At 39.8% G+C, this 13,684-nt stretch overlaps 1 protein-coding gene across 3 annotated transcripts in view; it reads left to right on the top strand.

The window, feature by feature from the left end:
• slc4a2b (solute carrier family 4 member 2b) overlaps nt 1-13,684 on the top strand; it is a 57,555-nt gene that overhangs the window by 19,781 nt on the left and 24,090 nt on the right. For 2 of the 3 annotated variants that reach the window (XM_017696196.2, XM_037534199.1), the window contains 4 exons: nt 3,918-4,138; nt 4,344-4,447; nt 7,126-7,322; nt 11,973-12,109. In XM_017696196.2, coding sequence (XP_017551685.2) covers nt 3,918-4,138; nt 4,344-4,447; nt 7,126-7,322; nt 11,973-12,109 — 659 coding nt within the window. Of the gene's footprint in view, nt 1-3,917; nt 4,139-4,343; nt 4,448-7,125; nt 7,323-11,972; nt 12,110-12,587; nt 13,019-13,684 lie in introns of those variants that run through there. The other variant, XM_017696197.2, reaches the window with a different exon arrangement.

The following is a 13,684-nucleotide window of genomic DNA, read 5'->3' on the forward strand; positions in this document are numbered from 1 at the left end:
CTGTGCATCAATTTGATGTCACTAAGCTACACGAAAATAAGGCGGCCCGAGCCAGTGCTCAGACGAGCTGTGCTATTTTATCGAAACGTTCTACTGTAGCGCATTTTTACGGTTATACTTGTAAATAAAACCTCTAGGTGGGATATTTTGATAGTCTAAAACTCCTTACACTACCCGTGTTAAAACTACGAGGCTAAATGTTGCTTCTTTTTTTGCAGCTTATTGTGTGAATGTTCCTGTTCCACATTAAATGGTGTAGCAGCTGTGACTAGCCATCACAAACATTAGCAAACTAGACAGAATACTCACCTGTCTGTTCTGTTAAACAGCAAAATAAGTTAATATCACTCAGCTGTTCAGCGGAAATAGAGAAACATGCTCATATCATGGCTTTCAACCCTCCATGAAGCTGAAGTCAGCTCCTTTTTTGTTGGCTGCTCAAATTTTCCTGTTCCACCTTAAATGTAGAACATGACTGCTGCACCATTTAAGGTGGACCGGGAAAAGTCCATCAAAAAGCTGACATTATGCACGGCTACAGTGTTCTATTATGTACATGTAGGCGTGAATCACTTCTGAGTGGGGTGAGTCAAAGTTGGAGAACATGTATTGTATTATTCAAAATGTATTGAAACTCGACTCTTAATGTCAGATTTTATAAATGATCCTAAATTATGGGGTGTGTCACTCTGTGTAATATGAAAAACAACTTCACAGGTGGAGTTTGCATGTTCTCCCCGTGTCTACGTGGGTTTCCTCTGGGTTCTCTGGTTTCCTCCCACAGTCCAAAGACATGCAGCATGCACAAGAGCCTGCATCACTGCTGACCCAGCACCAATCCGCCTGTCAATCTCCCGCTCCCTTGTACCATCACTCGTGAACAAGACCCTTAAAGATACTTAAACTCCTCCATTTGAGGCAAGAGCTTATCCCAGAACCAGAGAGGGCTCTCCACCCTTTTCCGCCGAGAACCATGGTCTCGGATTTAGAGGTACTGATTCTCATCCCGGCCGCGTCACACTCGGCTGCAAACCGATCCAGCGAAAGCTGAAGTTCACAGCCTGATGTCCCCAATAGGACCACATCATCTGCAAACAGCAGCGATGTGACCTTGAGGTCACCAAACCGGACCCCCTCCGTCCTCTGACTGCGCCTAGAAATTCTATCCATAAAAATGATGAATAGAATCGGTGACAAAGGGCAGCCCTGACGGAGTCCAACTCTCACTGGGAACGAGTCTGACTTACTGCCGGCCATGCGAACCAAACTCCTGCTTTGTTTGTACAGGGCCTGAATGGCTCGTAGCAAAGAGCCATGTACCCCGTACTCCCGAAGCACCTCCCACAGAATACCCCGGGGAACACAGTCGAATGCCTTCTCCAGATCCACAAAGCACATGTGGACTGGTTGGGCAAACTCCCATGAGCCCTCCAGAATCCTGGAGAGGGTGAAGAGTTGGTCCAGTGTTCCACGACCAGGGCGGAACCCGCACTGCTCCTCCTGAATCCGAGGTTCGACTATAAGCCGGACTCTCCTCTCCAGTACCCCTGCATAGACCTTACCAGGGAGGCTCAGGAGAGTGATTCCCCTGTAGTTGGAACACACCCCCCAGTCCCCTTTTTTAAAAAGAGGCACCACCACCCCAGTCTGCCAATCCAGTGGCACCGGCCCAATGTCCACGCAATGTTGAAAAGGCGTGTCAGCCAAGACAGCCCCACAACATCCAGAGCCTTGAGGAACTCAGGACGGATCTCATCCACCCCTGGAGCCTTGCCACCAAGGAGCTTTTCAGCTACCTTCATGACTTCGGCCTCAGTAATGGACAAGCCTATTCCCGTGTCTCCAGACTCTGCCTCCTCACTAGCGAATGTGTCGGTGAGATTGAGAAGGTCCTCAAAGTATTCCTTCCACCGCCCAATGACGTCTTCAGTCGAAGTCAGCAGCACACCATCTCCACTATATACAGTGCTAGTGGCACACTGCTTTCCCCTTCTGAGTCGCCTGACGAATCTTTTCAGAGCCGACTTAAAGTCACTTTCCAAGGTCTCACCAAACTCCTCCCACACCCACCTTGCTAAAAATGAAACATTATTTTGATACTTTTTGTTAGGAAAAAGGAAGACTCAGCCCTGCTAGCCCACTGAACCTGACATGGCTAATACAAATAAATAAATAAATAAACAAACAAACCAATTTTAAAATAAATAAATAAATAGATAGATATTTTAAATTTTTTGATTGAAAATTAAGTTTTATAAAAGTGGCAATATAAATGTTCTCACCAGAACATTAATATTACCACTTCATATACTGTATTTGTGATAAAGAGGACACCATTTCAGTATATCGGGGCACTATAATGTTCTTTTAAAGCCCATTTCAAGTCAGTAGCTACTACAGTACTACTTTATTCAACAATTCTCAGGTAGGCTGCAGCATTTAAACGATGCTCAATTGGTACTAAGGGGCCCAAAGTGTGCCAAGAAAATATCCCCCACACCATTACACCAACACCACTAGCCTGAACCGTTGATACAATGCAGGATGGATCCATGCTTTCATGTTGTTTACGCCAAATTCTGACCCCACCATCTGAATGTTGCAGCTGAAATTGAGACTCGTCAGACCAGGCAACATTTTTCCAATCTTCAATTGTCAAATTTTGGTGAGCCCTTGCGAATTGTAGTCTCAGTTTCCTGTTCTTAGCTGACAGGAGTGGCACCCAGTGTGGTCTTCTGCTGCTGTAGCCCATCTTCTTCAAGGTTCAATGTGTTGTGCATTCAGAGATGGTATTCTGCATTCCTTGGTTGTAACAAGTGGTTATTTGAGTTGCTGTTGCCTTTCTATCATCTCAAACCAGTCTGCCCATTCTCCTCTGACTTCTCACATCAACAAGGCATTTTCGTCCACACAACTGCCGCTCACTGGATATTTTCTCTTTTTCAGACCATTCTCTGTAAACCCTAGAGATGGTTATGCGTGAAAATCCCAGTAGATCAGCAGTTTCTGAAATACTCAGACCAGCCTGTCTGGCACCAACAACCACGCCACGTTCAAAGTCACTTAAATCACCTTTCTTCCCCATTCTGATGCTTGGTTTGCACTTCACCAAGTTGTCTTGACCACCTCTACATGGTTAAATGCATTGAGATGTGATTGGCTGATTAGTTATTTGTATTAACAAGCAATTTTACAGTTGTACCTAATAAAGTGGCCAGTAAGTGTATATACATAGATACATAAATCACTAATTAGCTTTAAATAAAGTCTTTCTGCTCTGAAGTGAACATTTCTACTTATTTAAACATAAGATGAATGAAGAATGTGTTAATATCTGCTGTTTAAGCCTTATTTGATTGTGATTTGTGTTTTTTAATGTAGCTTATGTAGATTTTAATGTAGTAATGTAGATTGAGTCTCTTTAGACTGTTATCACTGCAAATCACTGGCTATATGTCTTCATACCAATAACAAATAATGTGCAAAAGATTCTGATGAATAATATGCAGCTAAAATGTTTAATTGAGTGTAGCTATTGCCTAATAAAGAAGTAATGAGCAGCACCTTAATTTTAACCTCTTTCAAAAAGTTTGACTTTCTCTGTGAAAAAAGACAGCAAAGACCAGCATGCATTTCATAAGCTATTTTAAGCTTGTCTGTGCTGATTTATGCTGTTCTGGTGCAGGTTTAGCTGGTTGCTGCAACATGGTCATCCTGGTTAGCCAGTACACCAGCATCAAAACACAACATATGCTGGTTTTGGTGGAGACCGTGCAATGCTGGCCTATGCTGTTTTTTCTAGCAGGATTAGTAAAAAAAATAAATAAAGAAAGAAAATGGATGGAAGTACAACATTTAAAGCATTACATGAACATACTCAATCATTTGTGTTTCTTTACCTTCTCTTTTTCTTTTAGTCCATCGTCAGTCGTCGCGTCATGTCCGCCACCCTCTGTCCAAACTCCACAGTGACAGCAGAAGAAAGAGGAGCGGGAAGAAGAGGAAGAGGAGTAAAGAGGCGACAGCAAGTGTGGATGTGCGTGAGGTGGTTGAGGAGGCTGAGGAAGAGGAGGATGACGATGAAGATGAAACTCCAGAGAGTCACACAGCAGAATCAGACATGAAAGAGACTGTTCAGGTATCAAACTGACCCTTCAGTTGGGACTCAAACTGACTCATACAGACTGACCTCAGTATTTTGCTATGCATTAATATAGATTATACTCAGTGAAGCTGATATTTATCTGCTGAGTTCAAACAGCTGCGGTACACTTACAGTTAGTGTTATTGTTATTGTATGTACTGTTTATAGTACTGTATACTTTATGTGTCCACTTTTCCAGTTCTTTGTCTCTGATGATGACCCTCACCTCTCAACTCTGGACAGCTCTGAAAGCGTTAGTTCTCCTCAGACAGTCCACACAGTTCCTTCTGGTACCGACACAGTGTGAGTATAATTCAGGCTCTTTTAGTGAACGCTACAGTGGTTCAGCCACTCTGGAGTTCAGGGATAAAACATAAATCCTCTTCAAAACAACTGAAACTGAAATGACAGAGAAACTCCAGAGAGAGAATTAAAAAAGAAATTACATCAAGAAATATTAACATCATTAACATCATTATCAGTCTGTGATTGTGATTTTGAGCTTTGAAGAGAGAAATGTTGGGTTTAGCTACATGCAGCACATTAGTTCTCTGACCTCACCCCAACAATTATCTAAACCCTGCCCCAGCAGTTCTCTAAACCCCATCCCAACAGTTCTCTAACTCCACTCCATTGGTTCTCTAACTCCACCACAACAATTTCTAAGTCCCACCTCAACAGTTCTCTAACTCCACCCCAATAGTTGTCTAAGCCCCAACTCAACTGTTCTCTAACTCCACCCCAACAGTTTCTAAGTCGCCCCGCAACAGTTCTATAACTCCACCTCATCAGTTCTCTAACCCCCATCCCCCCATAGTTATTTAAGCCCCACTTCAACTGTTCTCTAACTCCACCTCAAAAATTCTTGAAGCCCCACCCTTACAGTTATCTAAACCCCACCTCAGCTATTCTCTAACTCCACCCCATTAGTTCTTTAAACTCCGCCTCAAGATGCTGCATTTGCTGAAAGTCTCTGTTATGGGTTCTGTGCTATGTTTGCTGAATTCACTGTTTATGGGTTCTGTGCTCCCATACTTGTTAGCTCTCTGTTTTCCGGTTCTGTGTTGCATTCAAAGTTTTCTGTTTTCATATGCAGTCACACGTTTGCTGAGCTCACAGCTGCAGTCTGTGTGAGTTCTGTTTTTTGGGTTCTGTGCTATCTTCACAAGTTCTCTGTTTTCAGGTTCTGTGCTGCCTTTGCTGTGTGTTCTCAGCTTTTGGATTCTATGCAGCATTTGCTGTGAGTTCTCTGTTTTTGGGCTCTGTGCTGCATTTTCTGTTAGCTCTGTTTTCAGGTTCTGTACTGCGTTTTTTGTGAGCTCTCTGTTTTTGGGTTCTGCGCTCTGTTTTCTTTGAATTCTCTGTTTTTGGGTTCTTTGCTGTATTTTCTGTGAGTTCTCTGTTTTTGGGTTCTGCGCTCTGTTTTCTGTGAGTTCTCTGTTTTTGGGTTCTGTGCTGTGTTTTCTGTGAATTCTCTGTTTTGGGTTCTTTGCTATATTTTCTGTGAGTTCTCTGTTTTTGGGTTCTGTGCTGTGTTTTCTGTGAGTTCTCTGTTTTTGGGTTCTGTGATGTGTTTTCTGTGAGTTCTCTGTTTTTGGGTTCTGTGCTGTGTTTTCTGTGAGTTCTCTGTTTTTGGGTTCTGTGCTGTGTTTTCTGTGAATTGTCTGTTTTTGGGTTCTTTGCTGTATTTTCTGTGAGTTCTCTATTTTGGGGTTCTAGGTTTTCTTTGAGTTCACTGTTTTTGGGTTCTTTGCTGTATTTTCTGTGAGTTCTCTGTTTTTGGGTTCTTTGCTATATTTTCTGTGAGTTCTCTGTTTTCAGGTTCTGTGCTAGGTTTTCTTTGAGCTCTTTGTTTTTGGGTTCTGTGCTGTGTTTTCTGTGAGTTCTCTGTTTTGGGGTTCTAGGTTTTCTGTGAGTTCTCTGTTTTTGGGTTCTTTGCTGTATTTTCTGTGAGTTCTCTGTTTTGGGGTTCTTCTCTGTATTTTCTGTGAGTTCTCTGTTTTTGGGTTCTGTGCCGTGTTTTCTGTGAGTTCTCTGTTTTTAGGTTCTGTGCTGTGTTTTCTGTGAGTTCTCTGTTTTTAGGTTCTGTGCTCCATTTCTGGTAGTTCTCTGTTTTGTTTTTTCTGTGCTGTTGTGGATGTAAAGTGTGTGTATATTTAGAACGCTGTGTGGGTTTTTTGTCTGGGTTATTTGAGCGGTCAGCGGGGATCCAGAACTTTCTCATTAATGACCGTTACTACTGGCAACTGTTTTTTTTTTTACTTTTCTTTTAAATACTCCTTCTTCTCTTGGCTCTGATTGGTGTTACCTGTCCTGTGTGTGAACTCTGCTCTGTGAAACGTTACTGGGCAGTTTTGGATGGTTTGTTTTTAGCCTGTTCTTTGTTTATGTGGTTAAGTTTGGAGTCGAGTTTGGGGTGATGGTAAGTGCTCCTCTTTGATAGATTTTATAATTTAATGATGCTGTATGTAAAAATCATTCCATGCATCATTCAGTGATTGTAAACTTGTTTAACTGTTCTGGAATCCAGAGTTCAGGATTTGTAAATTAAGTGAAGCTTGAATGTTTATGTATGTATCTTGACTTGTATGTATCTTGTGCAAAATTGACCTCAAATCACCATATTTTGGAAAATATCTGAATTTTATCAGAATTATTTTACTGTTTAAACACAGTTAAAACAAATAATAATTCTTGAAAGCCATGTGCTTTGCATCCATAGTTCAAAAGTTATGAATTATGAATTTTACTCTATATTTCAGTAGAACACTTTTAAAGCAAAAAGTTAAGGCCACGCCCACTTTGAAATACTTGCCATTTGACAAATTTATACACTAGTCATTGAGTGCAGTGACATTATTTCCTAGAAGTTTTAAGCAATTCTGAAATCAGTCAGGCAGCAGGCCTTCAGTGATTTCATGTTGTGACCTGTTTTTTTTTTTGTTTTGTTTTGTTTTTTTAATTTGGTTTTTGTACTGCAGCACTCCTGAAGTGGTACCTCTCCCCAGTGAAACCATTTCACTCACTCACGTGTCCTCAGTGAGCCGTAGCTACGACCTCCAGGAGCGCCGCCGAACCGGGAACATGACGGGAACTGAACAAGCGAAATACCAGCGCATCCCTACCGATGAGATGGAGGCACAAACGCTTGCCTCTGCTGACTTGGATGGCATTAAGAGTGAGTTCACCCACATACACTCATGGATATCACACTTTTATAGATGTTGCATAATAAACACGATCAATTACCTCATATGTACTGTATAAATATGCATTCAGAACTGACTCAGAACACAAAATCTTTATCAAAGTTTTCAGTTACAAAAGGTTTTGGTTAAAAAGTAGGCCTTGTCTGCTTTTAAAGTCTCTATATCATACTAGTAAATAAAGATACAAGCCAGACATTTTACACATTATCAACCGAAATTGTGGAGAGTGATCAGTGAAGCTAACTCAGACATTTTGGCAGGTCTTGTTTTTATTTTTTTACTTTAATGAAGATACCCAAATTATGACATAGTTCATATAGAACTCCAGTCAGAAATATTGGCCTTCAACTGAAAAAAGACTCCACCCCCTCCTTTGTCACAGTATTAATTAGACATATATTCCAGTAATTCATGTTTAATGAGAAACATACAGAAAATGACATGTGAAAAACATATTGTTTTTGTTTGGGACATAAATTCATAAATTTGAGTATTGATATTTGGCTTACAAAGAGCTTTGAAATTTTTCACCAGAAGCCTTTAGATTTCAGTATGTCTTTTAGAAAACTGAAGCTCTCAGTCCGATGTGTTCAGACGTTTGACTGGCAGTGTTCATGTATCTTTTTATCTCAGAGGAATTATTTTAATTTTCCGTAATGACTCTCTGCTTATTCTCATCTGTTCTCTTTGACTTCATCGTTAATCCGATTTTTATTTGATGAAGCTGACCTCGGGCTGACCTGCGAGTGTAACTTTTGGCTGCATTGCCGGCTGAATCTGAAACTGACCTTTTAAATCTTACTGTGTCCATCATTCTGAGAGTGTGCGGCCTCTGATATAAACCTGTTTAATCTTACTGTGATCTTCAGCTCCTCTAAACACTGTTAAACTCAGAGCTTTAATAACAGAGCTGAGAGATTAATGCAACATGATGTGTTTCATAATTAAAAATACTGACAATAAAAATATACGAAATAGCAATATGAAAAGTGAGCAATTATTACATTATTAAAACGTGCATAGTGATGGTTTGCTGTGATTTGAAAGAACAGTTACAGGTGAGTCAACAGTTGCGTCTCAAGGCTGCGTCACTGAAGGCTGTTCTGTAATGTTGAGTCCTGCAGCCTTCATTTTTAAGAACTCGAAGGATTCACCTGGTGGATCCTTCCTGACCTTCAGTCCCCAATAACCCTTCACCCATTACTCAAACATGGCAGAAAGATTGAAAACATTATTTACATGATAAAATGTACAATTTAATGTTTTACATTTCAGGTTTAAAACAGTTGTGTTTACAACAGTAAACATCTCAAACTGTTCAACACATCACTCACCTCACTGTACTGATTCATATTTGAAAGCTTAGTCACTAATTCCTCTTCATGTTTGTTTGAGGTGCTGCTTCATTTACAATATAAACCACAACTATACATATTTATAAGTTTCTCTTATAAACAAGAGTTTAGAGAGTAGAGGCTGTGGACACCCCATTTCTATGACTGATCCAGGGAATTTAGATTGTCATTTAACTGCTTCATATGCATAAAGTTGAAAATTTCGATTTGAAAACTTGATCGTACTTCTACTGTGATTTTTGTCACAAATTCACAGCTACAATTTATATTCAAATTCCATTATATTCAGTTTGTAATTCTATTTGTATTTTATGTGTCCTGTTCTTAAAGCTACACTATGTAAGATTTTTTTTTGTTGTTAAAACTGACAGAAGTATCATTACTGAGTCAAGAGAATAAAAGCAGGCTAAAATATAATGTGTGTGCTGCTGTGAGCCATCATTTAAACCCAGAAGTCACGGGCGAGATGAGAGTGTGACCACATTGTACATTTTACATATCAATATTACACACACAGGCAAAAAAAAGGTCCAGGTTGGTGTCTAGGTCAAATGATCCCAAAATCAATTCAAATCATGTTTATTATCACATCACATTTACACAGATGCAAAGGTGAGTGAAAATCTTAGGTGTGTAGGCCCTTGTAGTACTTAAATATACAAAAATGTATAAGAAACACACACACCAATCGGGCATAACTTTATGACCGCCTCTTTGTTTCTATGCTCAGTGTCTATTTTATCAGCTCCACTTACTCTGTAGGTGCACTTTGTAGTTCTACAGTTACAGACTGTAGTCCATTTGTTTCTCTGATACTTTGTTAGCCCCCTTTTACCCTGTTCTTCAGTGGTCATGACTCCCATGGACCCTCACAGAGCAGGTACTATTTGGGTGGTGAATCATTCTCAGCACTGCAGTAACACTGATGTGGTGGTGGTGGTGGTGTGTTAGTGTGTGTTGCACTGGTCTGAGTGGATCAGACACAGCAGTGCTGCTGGAGTTTTTAAGCACTGTGTCCTGTTTTCACCAGAATGTTAGTACCTGGTCTGTGAGGGTCCATGAGGGTCCTGACCACTGAAGAACAGGGTAAAAGGGGGTTAATAAAGTATCAGAGAAACAGATGGACTACAGTCTGTAACTGTAGAACTACAAAGTGCACCTATATAGTAAGTGGAGCTGATAAAATGGACAATAAGCTTAGAAGTTATAACATTATGGCATCATAAACTTATGCCTGATCGGTATATATATATATATATATACATATATATATATATATATATATATATATATATATATATATATGTGTGTGTGTGTGTGTGTGTGTGTGTGTGTGTGTGTGTACACAGCGCAGCTTTCAATGTCTTATTTTCTTTAGAATATTTGTTATAGGGTGTGTGCTTGCCTGATCTGCTGAGTAGATTCAGAAAATCTCTCCTACTGGAAATGTGTTGGTGTGCCTTGTGTTATTTATGCTTCAGATAAGAAAAAAGAAAGGCAAATAAAAATCAGCAAAAAAAAGCAGATTTTTCAGTAAAGAAATCGGAAGCTACCATAGAATCTAATGCTTGGTGCAGCTCTACCAGAAACAGTTTAATAAACTCTGGTTCCCACGGAGGCAGTTTAGCATGTTCAACTGTATCAGAGCAGTTTTCCCACAGACACTCAGAGCTGGTTTTGGGTGATTTGTGTTGAGATCTCTGTGTGAGTCTGTCGTGTTTTAGTACTGATTACAGCTCTATATCACTGTTCACTCCTCTACAGCGTCAATGTTCTCTCTGTATTCTGTTCTTCAGCAGTCTTAGAGAAGATTCCGCCTCTGCAGGGCTCTTGAGTGTCCTAATACTGGGGGTGGGGGTGGGGGGTGGGGGGTGGGGGGGTGTTTACTTGCAGGAAAGACGTAAGGTGAGGTCACTATTAAGAAGATCCTATTCTTCGGATGAGACCTGTGATCTTTATTCCTCAGTCAGACTGTGTTTTTCTATTGTTGTGCAGTCATTGTGGACATTTTCTTTTGATCTTTTGATGATTTAACCTTTATAATTATCCTCCCTTCAGTCCTGAACTCTGTCACTCTCACTGCTCTCTTCCTGCTTCCTTCCCATCCGCTCTACCTCATACATCAACCCCAATTTCTGTATCACTTAGTGGATGAGATGCAAAAAGTCGTTCAGAGTGGTTTGCTTTTCATTACAAGGATGAGTCAGAATATCTAAATAGTCATAAAATCATTAAGTTAGGTTAGGTGTGAAGAACTTGTAACTAAGTCAAACATTCCCATACAAACTGTGAGCTGTCTGAACTATGTACTCCACCATATTCTGGTGAATTCCTAAACCTTCTGTAGAAAATAATTGTCTTCTCTGCTAACATCACACAAAGTTTAAGATCAGAAGTCCTGCTTTTATACCTCCCAAATATGAATATTAATGATAGTGAAAGAGGAATGATAAAGACGGTATCTGAATGAAACAGTGCCTATGTGCTTTACTGTGGAATTGCTCAGTAATGTTTCAATATATTGAAGCACAGCTCTAATAAAACTGTCTGACTCAGTTTTCTGAAAATCCCTCAAATCCTTTCTAACATCCAGTTCACTAACTCCTGACTTCTGGACTCTTACCTTAATGAGAGTTAAAGTCCCTCCTTCAGTCTCTGCTTTTACCTCAGCTAAACTTAATGCCCATAATTCCCTTCCCTCAATCTCCAAACCTAAACGTACTCTCTGAGTGATAGTTCGGTAACATGACTCTGCAGCCGCATTGTCCAACAAACAAAGACACTGACCACGCTCTCACGACCCATTGGACTGACATAACAGTCACTAAAACATTACAGCTAGAGCAGTCAGCTCATATTCATCCATTTACTCCTTCACCCACACATAACCATCCATTCATATTTACACATTCATATTTATCCACTCATATTTGCCCACTCATATTCACCAATTCATATTCATTCATTGAAAATATTTATATTCATCTATTACCTTTCATCTATGAAAATATCAGCACATTCACAATTCACAAATATCACACATTACAGAAGTGCCATTGTTTGTCTACTCTAATCAGGGCTTTTATAAATAGAGGACACTGACAGAGGGCAGCTCTGACATAGGAACTGAGTGATGGAATGACAGAGAGATGGAATGACAGCATTGAAATAGTGGAGTGAAGGAATGATGGAGTGATGGAACATAACATATAAAAATAAAGAATAATAATTTTATTTATTAAAAATACATTTTATTTATTGTAGGTCACCGGTTTGAGGATGTTCCAGGTGTGCGGAGACACCTGGTCAGGAAAAGTACTAAAGGTCAGATTGTACACATTAGTAAAGACCATAAAGAACCCAGCACACGGAACCGCAAACTGGACCGCACTCCGCATGAGGTAAGAGCATTCGTTTAAATGATTTAAGGTTGGTTTATATGTTTTAAGGTGATTTAAGGTCAGGTAAGGTTAGATCAGGGTAAAACTGGTGATGGGCTGAAATATCTCCAATGGTTTGTTTTGCACAGTTCACTGAAGCGTTTTCATACTGAAATTAGCTTCTTCATAATTTTCTCATGCTTGCCTGATATTTATTAAGTGTTTGAGTGTCTTTCCTGATTTGTATTCAGTCACAGCTTTACATTCAGAGATGTAAAAGTATCCACTATTAACTATTCACTGTCTACTATGAGTTACTCAGTATCCACCATGAACTACTAATTGTCTACTATGAATTACTCAGTGTCCACTATGAACTTTTCACTGTCTAGTATGAATTACTGAGTATCCACTGTGAACTATATAAACTTTTCACTATATACTATGAGTTTTTCAGTATGAACTAGGCATTATTCAGTAACTACTATGAATTATTCAGTATCTACTATGGATCAGTACTGTGAATCATTCTGTACAAGCTCTGAAACCAATGTACGAGCTTAGTTTACTGAGGAATTGAGCTGTAGATCTACAATTTGGGTCATTAATAGTTTAAGGAATTGAATCCCTTATGCTGATCCCAGAACAGTCCCCACATTCCTGATTTTGTTTTGGAAAATCCATTCATTATTCTGAAGCCAAGGGGAATAGATTAGAAATGAATTAATGATGCATTCCCTTCACACACCTGAGAGAAAGGTATGTAGATCTAGCCAGGTAACGGGACACCCCACCCCTTGGCTGAAGGGAGGAGGCCATGCTTTATTAATAAACCCCACACACTCAGCTAAATCTCAGGTAGCCCGCGGCGCGCTCTCTTTCAGCATGGTGCTGTTAGACTTCTCCAGGAGAGTCACCCAACAGCAGAAGGTCAGAACTCATTTCTGTACTGGGGTGGGGATTTTATTGATTTTCTAAATGTCTGCATAATACAGTGGTTGAGATGTAAACAACGTCATTCAGAGTGGTTTTATGTGAAATGGTTTATTTAGAGACTCTTTATAGATGTCTTTACAGTGGTGGTGACAGGGACCAGCGATCACAATGTCTACAGCATAAATATAGCCATTTTATTTACTATTCAAACTACAAGTGAACCTCGGACATCAGGCAGCATATTCATAACCATTTCATGTAATAACTTTTTGCGAGGGAGCTTTGCAAGGTGGACGTCTGATTCCTGTCATTTGTACTGTGAACCGTGACATTGTACGATTCTCTGGAACAGAGCATTTCACACCAAACCACTTTGAATGATTTTTGTTTACATTTTAACCATTTAATTGTGCAGTTTTGCGATTATGCCTTATAGAAAAAAATGCCTTTGAATGAATTCCCCACACACCACACTGTGGATTAGCATTGTCAGTGGTTTAGCTGTGTTTTTAGAGAGTACGTGTGTGTTTAACTCAAAGAGTTAGGAAGAAAACTAATACATTTAAAGCTTATTCTAGGGCTAAACATTTTAAAAACCCATCATTTCCACCTGAACAAAAAACAATTGCATCAGCACATTTACTGCCAGAGTAAATAAAC

This window comes from Pygocentrus nattereri, chromosome 24 (genome assembly GCF_015220715.1).
Source record: "Pygocentrus nattereri isolate fPygNat1 chromosome 24, fPygNat1.pri, whole genome shotgun sequence".
Classification (NCBI taxonomy): Eukaryota; Metazoa; Chordata; class Actinopteri; order Characiformes; family Serrasalmidae; genus Pygocentrus; species Pygocentrus nattereri.